The 17,184-nt window shown below is 56.0% G+C and overlaps 1 protein-coding gene across 1 annotated transcript in view; it reads right to left on the bottom strand.

The window, feature by feature from the left end:
- The window catches only part of IGSF21 (immunoglobin superfamily member 21), a 239,281-nt gene that overhangs the window by 23,927 nt on the left and 198,170 nt on the right, over positions 1-17,184 (bottom strand). Inside the window, exon 4 of the mRNA XM_055331438.1 lies at positions 14,836-14,954. Coding sequence (XP_055187413.1) covers positions 14,836-14,954 — 119 coding nt within the window. The remainder of the gene's footprint in view (positions 1-14,835; positions 14,955-17,184) is intronic.

Here is a 17,184-nt window from a genome sequence, read left to right as displayed (position 1 = left end):
GAGGGCTGGGGAGGGCACTTGACCATCATCCGCACTCACTGGGGGTCACCCGGGGCCAGGGTCCTGGCTAAATGCTTTAATGCATTCGAGCCTCACATAACCCAGGAAGCAGGGGCTATTATCCCCGTTTTACAGAGGCAGACAGGTTTCCAAAGGCAGAGGTCCACAGCCATTCGGCCGGTGAGGGCCAGGGCTAGCCCTGGAACTGTGTCGGGTTCCCAGCCCAGGTCCCCAGCCCGGGCTCGCGACCCTGCGGGCACCACCTGGCCCTGCTTCTCACGTGCCATCGGCTTTTGCTCAAAGCCTTGGTTTCGTCTGTGATGCAGTGATAGGGCCGGATCACGTCCCTGCTCATGTCTGTGGCTCTGAGGGAGCAGGTCTGGAGAGTAGCTACAGCAGGAGGCTTCAAGGTTAGAAAGGAGGAGACAGCCCTGAGCAGCTGTGACACAGGGGGACTGGTTGGCAGAGCAGGGCCAGCCTCCCCCATCTCGGGAGGATCCTCAGGAGTTGGGGTCTCTCCTCTGATGAGCCTGGGGGGGCCACAGGAGAGTCAGCTTGTGGGAGGGTGTGGCTGGAAGCATCGTGCCCGGTGAACACCTCCTCCTCTGCCCTAACTCCTCTGCTCCCAAATCCCAGGTCCATCCGGCTCCCGGGGCATCCCTGGACACATGTCACTGGAGGCAGGGCCCTGCTCTGGCCTCGTCTCTCCTCTCTGCCTGTGGCCAAGCCAGGTGGACAGAGGGCAGGCGGGGCCTGCACCAGCCCAGCATGAGAGAAGAGCCTCCCCCCTGCCCCGACTCCCGCCAGGACTCGGCACAGCAATTGGCTGGATATGGGCTCTTGGAGCCACACTGCCGGGTCCTGGCCCTGCCACCTCTTGGCTGGGTGACCTTAGCAAGTCACTCACCCCCACTGTGCCTGTTTCCTCGTCTGTAGCATGGAGATCATCATCTCTACGTGATAGGGTTCTGAAGTAAGTATTCAGACCCTGGCCTGGCCCCTGGCAAACGCTGAATAAATGTCATTGTCACCAGTGCTGCTATGATGACTGTCATAGCTTAGTGCCCACGCCTTACCCGTGCCTTGGGGTCCTGCCACACAGGAGTGCTCCCCACTTGCCAGGCTTTCCTGCTCCCACACCGTTGCCTACAGGGCTCCTTCTGCCTGAAATGCCCCTGTGGGTCTGCCCCCGGCCTACGAGGCCCAGCTGTATACCACCTCCTCCATGAAGCCTCCCCCTGGAAACTCCAGCATCCCTCAGCTTGCACCCTACTCCTCCCGGCCCCCCTTATTTTCTTCCTCCTGGATTCTGGAAACCTGTGTCCTTGTCTGTCTCCCTCATCCTTCAGGGACTCCTGCAGGGCAGACACTGGGTCTCACATCCTTCCATTGTCCCCGGAGCCTAGAGGTCAGGCTCTGGATGCAGAGACGGGGGCTGAGCATCTCCATTGGTCGCTCACTAGCCTCGGGATCGCAGGGAAGTTGCTTCCTCTTTCAGAGCCTCACGCTCCTGGTCTGTAAAATGGAAATGACTCTAACCACACTCTCACCAGCACGCATGCGCATCAAACAGAAGAATGCTCCTAAGGGACCTGGGACGCTGCCTGGCACGTAATTAGCCCTTGGTGGGTGCTAGCTTTTGCAATTAAGATGATTGCGATTATCAGGATTATTTATTCTGAAGATTAGCACTCCCGGGGTGGGGGGGTAGGTAATCCTGCCTCCTTAGGTACAGATAGGAAAACTGAGTCCAGGGGTGCCCTGCAAGCTGACAGCAGAGACAGGACTGCTGACCCCCAGGGCAAACCAAGCTGCAGTGTGGAGTTGGCCTCAGTTTCCCCTCCTGTACACGAGGCAGTGGGATTCCTTCTGTGTCCCCAGGGGTGTCTGCAGGGAACAGACCCGCGCCAGGGGCCGGCTCACTGCCTCCCACAGTTGCCCTGCCCTCCCTCCCGGCTCGCACACAGCTCTGTTAACACCTGTACCCTCAGACTCACGCCTGCTCCTTAAATCACTGGGCCCGAGGCACTGCAGTTTCAACAGCCACATATCACTTGTAATTAAGGGGCCTGTCCCAGGGAGGGGAAGTTTACCTTCTGCCGGAGACACTAAATCCAGCTCCCGGTGGTGGAGGGGATAAAGCATTGCCCTGACCTACCACTTGTCAAGGTTTAATGATGCACCTGCAGGCCTGCTCCAGTGGGGTCCGGGAGGCTGCAGCCGAGAGGGGCAGGTAGTCGGTGCAGAGAGGCAACCCTGCAACAAGGCCCGAGCCCCCGGGTCTGCGAGACCTGAAAGTCAAGGATGCTGGCGAGGGTCTCGGGGGCGGCAGCCACCTGTCCGGACAGTCCCGAGAGCAGAGGAGTCTCTCCAGCTTGGCTCGGGAGGGCACAGAGGGCCATTCTGTGAGAGGCTATGCAGAGGCTCCTCAGCCAGGCTGTTTGGGGTTTGAATACGAGCTCCGCCGCTCGCTGGCTGGGTGAGCTTGGGCAAGCTACTTAACCCCTCTGGGCCTGTGCCCTCCTGATCATAATGGGAATGATACAAGTACCCATGTCCTGGCGTAGTGAGCATCAAATAAATTAATGAATTCAATATATTGGAGTCACGTTTGGCACCCATAGCTGCAAAATTCACCATTATTCTAGCCTGGCTATCCCACGTGAAGAGGAATGTCTCAGTTGTTCCCCCAAAGCAAGTACCCACGTCGTGGGTACTTATAATAGTGGTCGAAGCAGGACTTGTATGGGTGAGGGACGAGAGGGCGAAAGGTTTGGTTCCCTCACACGAAGGCTGGTGACATTCGCTCTGTGGCCCAGTGGGCAAGATGCAAAAAGCAGCACACGCTGCTCAACTAAGCCCCCTGCTCCTTGCAGCCTCAGTTACGGGCCAGAGAGGTTAAGGAACTTTCCGAATCGCACCCAACGGGCCCTTCGGAGGCCTTGTCTCCACCCCAGCTCGGGGCCTCGGGTCCCCGCAGGGGAAACAAATCAGAGAACGTTTGGGTCCGGGGTCATACTCCAGGCTTCCCTCCACGAGCAGACTCGGCTTTCTCTTCTGTAACATGGGGATGCTGATCTTGCTGACTTCCCAGACGGCTGGGAGGAGCAGCTGACAGGGCGGCCCGAAGGCTGCGTGCTGTCCCTGTGCAGAGGAGCGCTGGTGTCCGGCCCGGGCCCATGCGGCTGCCGTGTTGCCCCACATTCTGTCTTCCTGGCAGCCTCGTGTAGCGGGAAAACCGGGGGCTCCTCCTTCCAGAAGACCCGAGCTCGAATCCCAGCCCACTCACTGCTGTGGGATGTGGGGTAGGTTCCCCGCCCTCTCCGAGCAGTGTGTCCCCTGTAACTGAGGTCGCGTGGGGCCAGCCTGGGGGCGGGGAGCCTAGGGGTGGGACAGTGGGTAATGGAATGTGCTGGGCCTGTGGCTGAGGGCACAGAGTGGGCTGCAGTCAACGGCATGGCTTCTTGGCAGGGCCGTGTTCAGACAGGGAGGGATGGAGGATTCTAGAAGCCTGTCCAGGAGGCGGTCAGCAGGCTCGGGCCTTTGGGGCAGGAGCTGGGAAGTGACTGTCCTTGGTAGATGACCCAGTTAGCTCCAAAGTGCTCCTCCGAGCCCCAAACCCATCTGTCTGGCCCCTGTCTGAACTGGCTCTCAGCCGGTGCCCTAAGCTAGCGGCAGGCCTGTGGGCGGGCAGGCGGGCAGAGCGAGCATCCTTCCTCCGGGTCCCTGGCCAGGTTGGGGCACTCAAGGCACTTAAGCGCACGTTCCCCGAACATGCTCTTCGGTCCGGCCTAGAAGACCCTGGCCACCTGGCCCCGCCGTCTGAGCTGCAGCCCCCTCCAGCAGCCGACGCCTGCCAGCTGTCTCGGGCCCCTGCTGCCCATTGCGCTGTCCCCGCAGAAGCTCCAAAGAGCAGGGAGGAGGCCTGCAGACGTCCCTAGGACGCAGCCCTGGCCTCTCCACCCCAAAGCGCATTTCCTGCCGTCGCCGTCTGCTGAGCAAGACCACAGTTCCCACTGGTGCCTTCTCAAGGACTGTCCCCAGCAGGGCCAGGTCCTGCCATGTTCTCCACAGCCGCTCCCATCTTCCCAGTTGGTCCTCACGTCCTGTGGCTTCTGTCTGGAAACACCTCGCATGTCTGGCCCCTGCGGCCCAAGCCCCGGGCTGGCTGGTGCCATCTCTCCCCCTCTGGCTGCCCGCCCTGCCCTTGGAACCTGCCAGCAGACCCAGGCCACCAGCCGCCACAGCCCCGTGGGCCGGGGACCTCCACACCCCCTTTTCCAGATGCTGTAACTGGGGTTGGGGAGGCTTGGACCACAGCTGGGACTCTGCTCTTGCCCGGCCCCCGCTGCCGGTGCCAGTCTGGGACAGTCCTCGCCGCCCGGCCTGGACAGCTCCCCCTGGCTGGCGTCACTCCCTGCAGCTCTGACCCCGTCCCATGGGGCCCACTGACATATCCAAGGTGGAGGTCAGGACAAGTGCCTCTTTTAATAGCACTCTCTGTGAGCAGAGCTCAGGACATGGGACTTTACGTTTCCTGTCCCAGCAGTGGGATGCTACTGTAACCACCATTTAGCAGATGGGGAAACAGGCCCAGGAGATGAAACAAACCACCTGCCAGTGCAGGGTGGGGGCTCTGCCGAAGGCTCTGGAGCCAGCCTGCCCGGGTTCGAATCAAGTTCTCCCCTTGCTAGGCCTGTGCCCTTGGACATGTGCCGTAGGCTCTCTGCTTTCACACTTGCACAAAGGGGAAGGTAATCGTGGGCCCTCCTTAGGGGGCTGTTAGGCCAGGGAGTGAACAGGTGCAAAGCAGAACCATGCCTGGCTTGTAGTAAATGCTCAATAAATACTTGCTGCTTTTATTATCGGGAGTTCCAGAACTGGGCTTAAAATCTATGGCTGGATCCAAGGCCCACCCCCGTAACCACTCCCCAGCTCTCTAACGGAATAAACACTTTTTCTAGTCAATCTCCCCAAATAGAGGACTAATTCTTCACTGGGGACCACCCAGCCTTCTCCTCGTTCCGATGTGGAGGCCCTTGGGTACTCACTGTCACCCACCCAGAGTAGGTGGGGTGGGGGCCAAGGAGGGCAGGGGGCTCTCCTGCCTGGAGAGAGAAGTGCCCAGGCCTGGTCCTCAGGACCCTGGGGGCTTCTGGGGTGGGAGATGGAGATTTGGGTTTGTGCACTCTCTCCCTCTGCACCCCAAGCTCCTCTGTCGCTCTGGCTTGGATCCCAACCTGTCTCCTCCTCCTATTTCTGCTAGCAGCCTGTGGCCACTGCCATCGCCTGGGGCCAGTTCATGTAATTAGTGTAAGCCCAGCAGGCAGCATCCGCTCAGGCTCCAAGACAGGGAATGAACCGTTCATTTCCCACCCAGCAGGCATCATGGGCTATGGAGAGGGCTTTGTGGCAGCTCCGAGTCTCGAGTCTCGCCTCCCAGACACCCCACTTGGGGCGCCCCAGGGATTCTCAGACCAGCGGCCTCCCTCCATTGACCTAAGCTGTTCCCTGGTCTGCCACATACTCGGGGCACGTGCTGGATCTACCCGGGCACATCTCGCCACGGTTGTCCTGAGCACAGGCAGGCTTCTCAAAAGGGGTTCTGCAAACCGCTGCCTGCTTTCCCACTTAGCGTCCTTCAGAGACGCAGAGCCGCGTTTCTTCTTTTTGCTCAGATCCATGGAAGCAACACCAGATCTTTGAGGGGTGCAGGCTCTGCCCTCAGCCCTCAGAACCCCACCCACCTTGGAGCCATAGACATTTCTCCTTTCCAGGTCAGGAGAGGTCCTTGACACTCCAATTATTGGTCCTGGGAATGCGCTCCTTTTTCTAGAGATGGGCACCAGGCTGGATAGGATTCAAGAATCTGGCGTTAGAAAGCAGAGCTCCAGATCTCTGGAAATCCTAGGTTCTGGCCTGGCCTCATGGAGGTGAGCTCAGCTCTGTCACATGGTGTAGGCTCCTCTCCCCTGGGAGCACTGACCAGCCCCAGGTGAGCATCTCTTCATGGGAAAGCTCGAGGAACCAGCCCCAGGAGGACCTCCTGGGGACTCACTGCCCAAGTCACACAGCAGGGGAGCAACAGAGCCAGTCTGGAGATGGCCAGATGGCTTTAAAAAAGCATCAGAAGTACATACAGAAGGAGAGACGTATAGGTCAACGGAATAGAATAGAGACCAGAAATAAACCCTCACATTTATAGTCAATTGATTCTCAGCACGGATGCCAACACAATTCAGTCGGGGGAAAGGAGCCTGTTCAGAAATTGTGCAGGGACAAGTGGACATCCACAGGCAGTTGATGGAGGCAGATGCCTCCTCCACAGCATGTGCAAAAATTAATTTGAAATACATCATAGTTTTGTCTCTCCTCTAGCATCCAAGATGCCGAAAGGAGGTGAAGGGGAAGAAAGGTGGCCCAGGGGCCCTACTGTTGTGAAGAAGCAGGAGGCCAAGAAGGTGATCAATCCCCTGTTTGAGAAAAAGCCCAAGAATTTGGGCATCAGACAGGACATCCAGCCCCCAGGGGACCTCACCTGCTTCATCAAATGGCCCCGCTACCTCCGGTTGCAGCAGCAAAAGGCTATTCTCTACAAACGTCCAGTTCACCCAGGCCTTGAACCGCCAAGCAGTCACTCAACAAACACAAACCAGAGACAAAGCAAGAGAAGAAGCAGGGACTGTTGGCCCCAGGTTGAGAAGAAAGCTGCCGGCAAAGGGGAGGTCCCCACTAAGAGGCTACCTGTCCTTCGACCTGGGATTCATATGTCACCACGTTGGTGGAAAACAGGAAGGCTCAGCTGGTAGTGATCACACATGCTGTGGATCCCCCGAAGCTGGTTGTCTTCCTGCCTGGGTGGCAACATCCTGATCTGAAGTTGGCGGCTCACATCGCCAAGTTGGAAAAGGCAGAGGTTAAAGAACTGGCCACCAAACTGGGCTGGGTAGACGCCGTTGAATTTTCCGTACATAAAAGTAATAAAAAGTTCTCTTTTGGCTAATGTCAAAGAAAAAAAAAGAAAGAAATAGATCATAAACCTAAATGCGAGAGTTTTAAACTATTAAAACCCTTAGAAGGAAAATAGGAGTAAATTGTGACCTTGGGTTAGGCAAAGCCTCCTCTACTATGACACCAAAAGCAGAAGCAACAGAAAGTAAATAGGTGGAGTGAACTTGGTCCAAAAGAAACCCTTTCGTCCTTCAAAGGACACCAACAAGAAAGGAAAAGATAACTCACAAAAGAGGAAAAGATATGCAAATTGTACATCTGATGGGGCCCTTGTATCTGAAATAAAGAATGCACACAGCTTAATGATGAAAAGACAACCTAGTTGAAACGAGCCAATGATCTGAAGGTATTTCTGCAGAGAAGGTATCCAAATGGCTAAAAAAAGCACATGAAAGGATGATCAACATCATTGGCCATTAGAGAAACACAAAGCACAAGCACAATGAGGACCACTTCACGTCCACCAGGATGGCTGTAATCAGGGAGACAGGGAGTGGGAGCTGGGGAGGGTCTGGAGAGATGGGGACCCCCAATGACGCTGGAGCCAAAGTAAAATGGCGCAGCCGCCTGAAGTCCCTCAACAGGTTAAACGCAGAGTTGCTATTTGGTCCAGCAATTCCACTCCTGGGTATACACCCAAGAGAACTGCAACTAAACGTTCACACAAAAACCTGTCCGTGAATGTTCACAGGAGCAGTACTGATAACGGCTGGAAAGTGGACATGTCCATCCACTGGCGACTGTATTAAAGGACTGTCACGTATCAATGGAATATCACTCAGCCATAAAAAGGACTGAAGGACTGACGTGCGCTTCGATACAGATGAAGCCTGAAAATCTTACACTAAGTGACAAAGACCCCATATTACTGTATGATCCCATTTATAGGAAATGCCCAGGCCAATCCATAGAGATAGAAGGGAGATTGGTGTAAGGCACCTGGGTGACTCAGTCCATTGGGCGTCCGACTCTTGATTTCAGCTCGGGTCATGATCTCAGGGCTGGGGATCGAGCCCCGCATCGGGCTCTACACTGAGCTCCACGGAGCCTGCTTGAGTCTCTCTCTCTCTCTCTCTCTCTCTCTCCCTCTGCCCCTCCCCATCACGTGTGTGTGTGTGCTCTCTTTCTAATAAAAACAAGAAAAAAAGAAAAGAAAGGAAAAGAAGAGGAAAAGAAAAAAGAAAAGAAAAGAAAAGAAAAGAAAAGAAAAGAAAAGAAAAGAAAAGAGAAAAGAAGGAAAGTAGATTGGTGATTACCTAAGCCTGGGGCAAGAGTTGTGAGATGGGGAATCATTGCTAAAGGGCACAGGGTTTCTTTTGGGGGCAGCGAAAATCCTCTAAAGTTGGTCGCACAACTAAAAGCGTGTGCACAACTCGTGAGTATGCTAAAAGCTATTAAATTATATACTTTGAGTGAATTATATGTTATATGAATTATAGCCCAATAAAACAGCTTTAAAAAAAAAAGAAAAAAAGGCACCAGATGCACTTAATAAAAATTCAGTAAAACATACTGAAAAAAGATAAAAAGCGGGCTGTGCAAAGTTCATTAACAACTCTCCTCTGGAGAGGGACCCGTGTCACCTGGCTCCAGAGTTGGAAAGCATTTGGTGTGGTTTGGTGCCATGATGGCCTTGGGTTCCAAAATTCTACCTTTATCTGCTTGGAAGTCTACAGAAGAGAGACGGGGATCCCAAGATAGAACATTTTTACTAATGCTCATTAATATGTTATGACTTCCAGTGGAGCAGAATGGGTAAGTGTGTAGGATGCCCTGGCCCGTCTCTACCCCTGGCGGGCCGAGTATCCGAGGCAAGTGGCATACCTATCACTTCCCTCATCTGGCAAGGAATTGGCAGTACCCATCTTCCAGAGCTTTTGAAATTATTTCATAAGTTAGTATATGAAGACCTTAGCACGGTGCTTGGCACATTAGCAAACGCTCAGTGAAGGGCAACCCGTGTGGTTGGGGGCAAGGGTATCAGCTTCAGAGTCAGATGCAAACCCTCCCCTGTTACCTCCGGGCTCGGTTCCTGTTGTGGGTCACATTGTGTCCCTGAAAAAGATGTGCCGAAATCCAAACCCCCAGCACCTGCGAACGTGATCTTATTTGGAAAAAGGGGCTTCGCAGTTGGAACCAAGTTAAGATGAGATCATCCCGGGTCAGGGTGACCATTGGTTCACGGCATCCTGGAGACGTAGCCCAGATCCCAAGCCTGGGGTTCTGCATCTGTACCGTGAGCTATCGATCTCTCTCGACGGCATCTAAGCTCCATGAGGCAAAGACTTTCCTTGTTCTCCCCCACATGCCCAGCACCCAGAACTGTGCTTGGTCCTGGGCAGCTGCTGAGTAAGGCGGCGTGGGATCAGGTGCATGAAGGTCTCAAGTCCACGTGCTCAGGTCTCACCTTCTCGCAGGGACCTTGCAGAGCACCCTGTTCGAAACAGCCCACTTGGGACACCCGGGTGGCTCAGTGGTTGAGCATCTGCCTTTGGCTCAGGTCGTGACCCCAGGGACCCGGTATCAAGTCCCACACTGGGCTCCCCACAGGGAGCCTGCTTCTCCCTCTGCCTGTGTCTCTGCCTCTCCCTTTGTGTCTCTCGTGAATAAATAAATAAAATCTTCAGGGATCCCTGGGTGGCGTAGCGGTTTGGCACCTGCCTTTGGCCCAGGGCGCGATCCTGGAGACCCGGGATCGAATCCTACGTGGGGCTCACGGTACATGGAGCCTGCTTCTCCCTTTGCCTGTGTCTCTGCCTCTCTCTCTCTATCTCTGTGTGTGTGACTATCATAAATAAATAAATTTAAAAAAAAACCTCCCTTAAAAAAATAAATAAATAAAATCTTCAAAAAAAAAAAAAAAAAACAAATAAAACAGCCCACTTGTCCTAGGCTGTGCCTGCATCTGCTTTGCTCGACCACCCTCTGACATCCACGGGCTCCAGCGAGATCTCCTTGTCGGGGTGCCTCCCTTCCTGCACCGCCAGGTCCACGAGGACCAGGAATTTCGTCTGGCTCATTACTGAAGCAGAATCCAGCACCTACAGCAGCACCTGGAAGGTACTAGGTGCTCAACAGATGTCTGTTACATAAGTGAAGAAATGAAGGATGGAGGAATGAATGAATGAGGTTAGGAATGCCTGTGCGTGGACATCCAAGTGACCTTCTCATCCATTTTAAGAAAAAAAAAAAAAAACGAACCACTCTGGTGTCATTTTCCCTAGGACAAAGGCTCAGTACTGGACTGTCCATGCCACAAGTGGATGCTGACCAGGATTTGGACACAGGTCTGCTGGACTCCAAGTCTGGTGCTCCTTTCAGAAGGTTTGAGTGCCGAGTGCTCCTGGTCAGGGCTCGGACCCATGGAGGCCCGCACTGTCCTGGCTCTGCACACCCCCGCCGGGGCCCCATGCTTGACATTTGCATCAAATGTCAAATATCAAAGGTGGGGACGCGTCCCTTGGGAGCTGGGAGTTGCTGTTAGGTGCATGAGCTCTGGTCTCGGGCAGACCTGGTGGGCGCCCCCAGCTCTCTCACTCAGGTCGGGGAACACTTTAAACGGTCAGAACCTCCTTCCCTCATCTGCGAATGGGGAGGACGGTGCCTGTCTCGGGGGACACCCTTGAAGGTCGTGTGATTAACAGCGCGCCTGGGCGCACAGCGGCGGCCACGCAGCCTGTGCTTGATGGAAGGTGGCCTTGATTATTCGCTGCGGGCTGAAAGGCCCCCTCGGTGGCAGCCGTGTGCAGCGAGGGTGGCAGAGAAACCTTGCCTCTTGGTCTTCCGGGGGAACCAGGAGAGCAGCGTCTTCGGCTTTGGCGGGGGTGGGGGTTCTGGGCTCACATTTAATTGATTGTAACATCGCACCCTGAACATGCTCCCCCGCGTAACCTGCACCCCCAAGAAGAGCCTCTGCAATCCTTCCGTGACTGTGTTTAATGCGTTCCTGGGGCCCAGCACGCAACTTTCAAATTGGCTTACAATTTATCTGCAGCTCGGATAAAAACATTTTAATGACTGTGTGCGGCACGAACCCTCGGTGTCACCCACGGGGCTCCCAAATGTCTTTTCCCACCACATAGCAGGGATGTTATAGGCGTGAAATTACAGCCGCTCTCACATTTTGATCTGCACCCCGAGGCCTGTGGAAACGGTGCGTTAGAATGTGCTGGATGCAGATGCAGGGGCGGCAGACGGGAGGCCGGCTCTCCCGCACAACCGCTCGGCGCTTGTGATGCACGTGGGGCCGTGGGATGTGCCCCGCTCCTCGTCTCCCTTCCCCCTTACTATCCTAGGAAGCTTCCCTTTGACCCCTAAATGGAGGAGGGGGCTAGTTGCCCCACTGTTGGTGGACACGGTCCTTAGGGTCCTGTGTCCCACAAGCTTCCAATGGCCTCCACTTGCTTGGAGGGCGGGTGTTGGCGCGTGGGTGCATGTGTGACGAGGAGGGGTCTATGCCATGTCACAGGCCCAGACAAGGAGCAGATTGTGGTGCTTGACACCCGTCCTGACATATATTTAAAGGCGGGTGTCAGGGAGTGGGTCGCAGAGTCACAGAACCTTCAAGTCTTTCTTATTGTGCCTGACGTGTGACTGTCATGATCCCTACCCGTCAGGAGAGATACTATTTATCGAGCACTCGGAACGTGCCGGGCGCTGGACTCAGTGCAGTACTGTCTCCTGGGGATCATCTCATTTAACCGCCCGAACTTGGCCGACCCACGTCCTTCTCTGACCCTGGGTCTGGGTGACAGGTACAGGGTAGTCCCTGCCGCATAGGCTGACGTGGCTGCAGGAGCACCAGAGCCCCACAGCAGAGGTGACCTCGCACGCAGCCCCCAGTCTCTCCCAGCAACCCCACTACCACGCCCGACCTCCGGAACCTCGGCGAGCCACAGCAGGCCCGAGACAACGGTGCTGAGGACAATAAAGTCCGGCCTATTGAACTTTTGGCTGCCTCGTCTGGGCTAAGTGCTTTGCAAACGTTATTTATTTATTTAAAGATTTATTTATTTATTATTTTAGAGAGAGAGCATGCAGGGGGGAGGGGCAGAGGGAGAGAGAATCTCCAGCAGACTCCCTGCTGAGTGCAGAGCCTGATGTGGGGGTTGATCTCACAACCCCGAGATCATGACCTGAGCTGAAACCAAGAGTTGGACAGCTAACCGACTGAACCATCCAGGTGCCTTGCAAACTTTATTTAAATAAATAAACTAAAAAAAACAAAAACAACAAAAAAAAAAACCAACCTTATTTCCACTCTATATATGGGCATAGCCACCATTGTCCCTATTTTACAGATGGGAAAACTGAGGCCCAGGGAGGCTAATGAACACAATGAGGATCTGGGATTCAGCCCGAAACCTGAGTGTCCTAACTTTGCATAAAAGGGATTATAACACCTCCTGGCTCACAGGGCTGTCACCAGGATTCCGTAAGATAATGCCCATGAAGCCAGAAGCTCATGCACTGTGAGGCACAGGCCGGGGGTGGACAGGAGCTGTGATATGGCTCAGCTGCAGGCTTAGCAGGCACGGGGTGGTGACCTGCCCAGGGACACCCTGAATTTGCAGAGGCCAGAGCCCCTCCCCGAGTCTGGGGCCACTGGGTGGTCCTGCCCCTCCCTGGTCTCCCCGACAGCCTCAGCCTCCTTCGGCCCTACCCCAGATGGCTGCCACCTGCATTGGGAGGAGCCCAGACAGCAAGATCAGAGGAGAAGAGTCTCAGCCGGCTGTGCCCCAGGCAGAGAGAGGAACCTTGCTCAGGCAGGCCCAGCAGGTCAGCGGTGCCATCTCAGTTGGCCCCATAAGATGGTAATGGATGGTACGAATGTCAGGGCGAGGAGGGGGCTTAGGACCATCTTGCTGCACCTCCTCATTGTACGGAGGATGACATGGAGGCCACAGAGGGAGGCCAACCTGCTCAGGGAGCTTTGGTGAATTACTGAGGAGTGTGGGCCTCACGGAGGAGGTGGCTTTTGAGGCCTCTGTTCTCGCTCACATAGAGAGAAACCTCAGCTGGAGCCACGGTACCACTTCCAGGGTGGGGGTTAAGATGCGTGGCTTCTGGTCCTAGCCAGGGCTGCAATCACAGGAAGATTTTGTGATCCCGGCTGTGTGACCTTAGGCAGGTTGCTTGCGTTCTCTGTGCCTTCATATCTGCGTCTGCAGAATGGGGCCAGTAACACTGGTACCCGCCCTCGGGTGGCTTGTGAGGACCGAAGGACATAACATGGAAGGCACAGCCCAGCAGCCCCCGAGAGGTCCTCCTCGAGTCCTCCCCCTGAACTAGCTGTCACCCCACCCACGGCTGCTCTTTATCCCATCACCCGCCTGATTCTCTGCCCAGGATTTAGCACTGCCCACAGCTGCCTCTCACACGCATCAAAGTACGTTTGCTGCTGGTCTCATGCACCGAGACAAGCCCCCAAGGACCCTGTCCCATCGAAGGAGTGTGTCCATTGCCTACTCAATAAGTATCCCATGGCTAGATGATTACGCACGTGTCCCTCATCAGACTGGGAGCCCCTTGACGGCACAAACTGAGTTTTGTTCTTCACCACATTCCCTGGGGTGGCCGGCCTGGGGCTGGGCACCAAGAACACTGTGGACGACCGCAAGAGGGAGGTTAACCTGGCACTGGCCCATCCCCCAGGAAGCCAGAACACACCGCGCGCTGCCGCTGCAGGAATCAAGGTCCCTCTGCAGGTCTGGCCTTTGGAGGTTTTCCATTTCCCCAGAAGCCGTGGCTTTCCACGGGGCCTTTATGCTTTCATTGATTGCCTGACTACGACAAGCTTTGTTTCCCTGGTAAATATCATTTGATAAGAAAATCAGAGAACACTGGGAGTCGGGGCCAAGTCCCGGAACTCCGGAAGCAGAACTGGAGAGCGGGCCCGACGAGGACGTCAGCACCCGCAGGGGTTTCTGAGGCTGCACGGAGCCAGGCCCTTGTCCTAAAGTGGAGAAACCGAGGCTGGGGTGGGGTGGGGGAGACACAGCCAGCCAGAGACGGGCACTCCCATTATTATCCCCACCTTGCAGATGTGGAAATGGACTCACAGATGCAGGGTCCGAACCCAGGACATCCTGACACCCAGGCCACTGCACTTTCTCACTGATCACTTGATGCTTCCGTGTCCCAAGAGAGGCTGTGGGAGGTCCAGGGTCAGATTCACTCTCTGTAGCCAGTGTGTATCGCTCCCGGGTTGTCCTGCCTCCGAGGTGGGGGGCTTGCCCCACTGCATGGTCCCCACGGGCACGTCTATGAATGTGGCTCTTGGCTTCAGGCTGGAAAGGCTCCCCCACAGCTGCCCCCATGCTGCCCAGCACCTCCCTCCCTCCCTGTGTCCTCACTGGGTCTCAGGGCCCGGAGCTGGGAGTCCACGAATGGTCCCCCAGGCCCACCTCCCATCCCTGCCTTACAGAAGTGGACACTGAGCACCAGGACTGCTGCTCCCCCCCCCCCCGCCCCGGGAAGCCCTCACTCCTCCTTCAGCTCCTCATTTGTCCCAGCCAAGGTGTCAGAGCTCCTCCAAAGTGCCCAGGCCACGGGGATCCAGGGCCGAGGTACAGCCCTGCCTTCCTGAGGTTAGGGTATCAGTGCTGGTGGGAGAAGGGCTTCCCGAGATGGAATCCTCGGGTGGTAAGGCCATACCCATCTATCTCCTCATTCTTCCAGGCAAGAGTGGGAAAGAAGAGGGTTCGTTGCTTCCCAATGGATGCTTTGGCAGGTGGTTCCCAGGACAGTCCCTCTGTGCACCCACACGCACGCCCATGCCCACGCTCCTGACTGTGACTCTGGGGCCGGGGGCCCTGTACTCACCCATGACGTTGAGGAAGATGTTGCCCGAGGCCAGGACCACTTTCTCTCTCGTGGCGCGGTCGTAGATGCCCACGTGGCACTCGTAGGGACCGTTGTCTGAGATGCGGACTTCGGGCAGCCTGTAGGGGAGGCAGAGGGGCAGGTTGAGGGCCTTTCATATGGCGTTGGATGGCACAGCGTCCCACCCCCCAAAACAACACCGAGCCCCACTGTTCAGCCTTTGCTCCACAAATGCTTCCAGGACCCTCACATGCTTCTGTGCTGTGCTGGGGGCAGCAACATTTATGGAGCACCGACTGTATGCCAGGCCCTGTGTTCGATGCTTCGGGAGGTGAAGGGTGGGGGCTGTGTGTTCAACCCGAATTGTATCTGTGCTCCTTTCAGCTTCTGAGAACTGCGGATGGTCATGGTGCCCAACCCTAGAAGCTCCGGGTGTGACCAGGGTAAGAGGCACCTGATTCGTGGCACAGGCTCAGAACTGTGTCCTAGCACGTCCCCTCCCTCAGCCCTCTACACAGGATCGCTATTCCCATCGTGGACACTGAGGCTCCAGAGGGGGCACCTCTGCCACCAATATGGCTAAGAAGAGCCATGGTGGGGATTTGAATTCTTCTTTCTACACTGCCTTGCTGTCGCTTTATGTTCGGCCTTGGTGGCTTGCGGAGAAACACAGTACACTCCTTATCTCCAAGGAGCCCCGTCCCAGCCGAGCAGCACTCCCCATCACTCAGAGGGTGAGCCCATCCGAACACAAAGTGGGGAGCAGCTGGTTCTCTCTGAGGTCCTTGGGAGGGAGCTTTGGCCCGGAGGGAGGGTGGCTAGGTCGCTGCCGCATCAGGGACATCTGGGGTCCTCCGGCACATTGCAGCTTTCTCTGGGCCTGGCCATGGGGCCAAAGGGGACCTCATCAGGCTTAGAAGAAGTGGGGTCTCTCGGTTTGGGTCTCAGGTTGTCACACTGCAGCACAAAAGTGAAGAAGCGCTCGGTCATGGTCACGGAGGCCTTACGCACCCCGCTGGTCCCCCCAGGCAGTGCGATCAGAGAGGGCGGGTTAAGAGCACAGGCTCCAGGTGTGGGTCCCGCCCTGCCACCCCGAGGAGAGAGGTTCCTTCCATCCGGCTCTTTGTTCCCACCCCCTTCGTGGACACAGTGGCTCTCAGCCGAGCCACGTGCTCCCATCTGCCTCTGCTGCGCGGTCCAACCTCAGACTCACTCCCTTCTCTCCTGTCCGCTGCCCCCCCCCCAGCTCCATCCGCTCCTGACTCAGTGCTCCCCACACCTGGGCTCTCAGTCTGGGTTCCAGGCGGCTGGCTGGCTGGGTCCTCGGGGAGCCGGCACACATTAGCATAAACAAACACCTTCATTTACATAGACTACAGAGGTTGACATCTGGTCTACCGACTGTCATAAAAGGACTGGGAGAATGGAATTTTCACCAGAGAAACTTTGCGGGGTGGGTGGGTGGGTGGGTGGAGAGGCTGTCTTCCTCTCCTCCCCCACCCACCCGCGGAGGAGCACCCTGTCAGTGGGAACAGCAGGGGACTGTCTCCCCTCGGGAGCTATTTTGTTTGTTTGTAACCCAGCTAGGCTGGAAAAGCAGCCCCTCCACCAGGCTCCGGTGCTGAGTGACAGTCGCCTACCGTGACATGTTTAGGTGACACTCGTAGGTATCAGTCATACGGGCGACCTGTTTAAATGACTTGTGGAGGTGACATGTGTGCAGGCGACATGCTGAGGCGACAGCCCTGTAAAGAAACAGGCTCAGGAGACACGTGTAGCTGGCAGGCACCCAGGTGATGTAATGAGGTAACGGCGACAGGGTTGGCACGCAGGTGGAAATGCGCAGGTAACTGCCATGCGGGTGACACAGGCAGATGTGTTTGTGTGACAGCAACGCAGGTGACACGTTCAGGTCACTGCTACACAGATGACGTGCTCACGTGACAGTAACATAGGTGGTATGTTTGGGCGACTCGTGTAGACGACACAGTGCAGGTGGTTAGAGGACTGCCCAGGGGACACCTGCATGGGTGCCTTGTGAAGAAGGCAGCTTGCCGCCTAGGACTCTGTGCAGAACCAAGTGTTCCTTCACTGTCACTGGGCTCCCTAGCTCCTCCAATGGCCCCAGTCCTGCTCCTGGGCACCGTCCTCCATCTCCCCGACCACACGCGGTGGCCAATCCTGGGTGCTCTACCTCGTAAGTACATCCCGCACTACATCCACTTCCTTCCATCCCCCCTGCCACCACCTTTTCTCACCTGGAACGTGGGGAGGGGTGCGGGGGTGGAAGGTTAACCGGTTTTTCTGCCCCTGCTATGATCCACTCAACTCCTAGAACCCAGATCTTTT

The sequence above is a fragment of the Nyctereutes procyonoides genome, unplaced genomic scaffold, assembly GCF_905146905.1.
Source record: "Nyctereutes procyonoides isolate TBG_1078 unplaced genomic scaffold, NYPRO_anot_genome, whole genome shotgun sequence".
Classification (NCBI taxonomy): Eukaryota; Metazoa; Chordata; class Mammalia; order Carnivora; family Canidae; genus Nyctereutes; species Nyctereutes procyonoides.
Note: the sequence above shows the minus strand (reverse complement) of the source record. Positions and strands in the feature narration are given on the sequence as shown.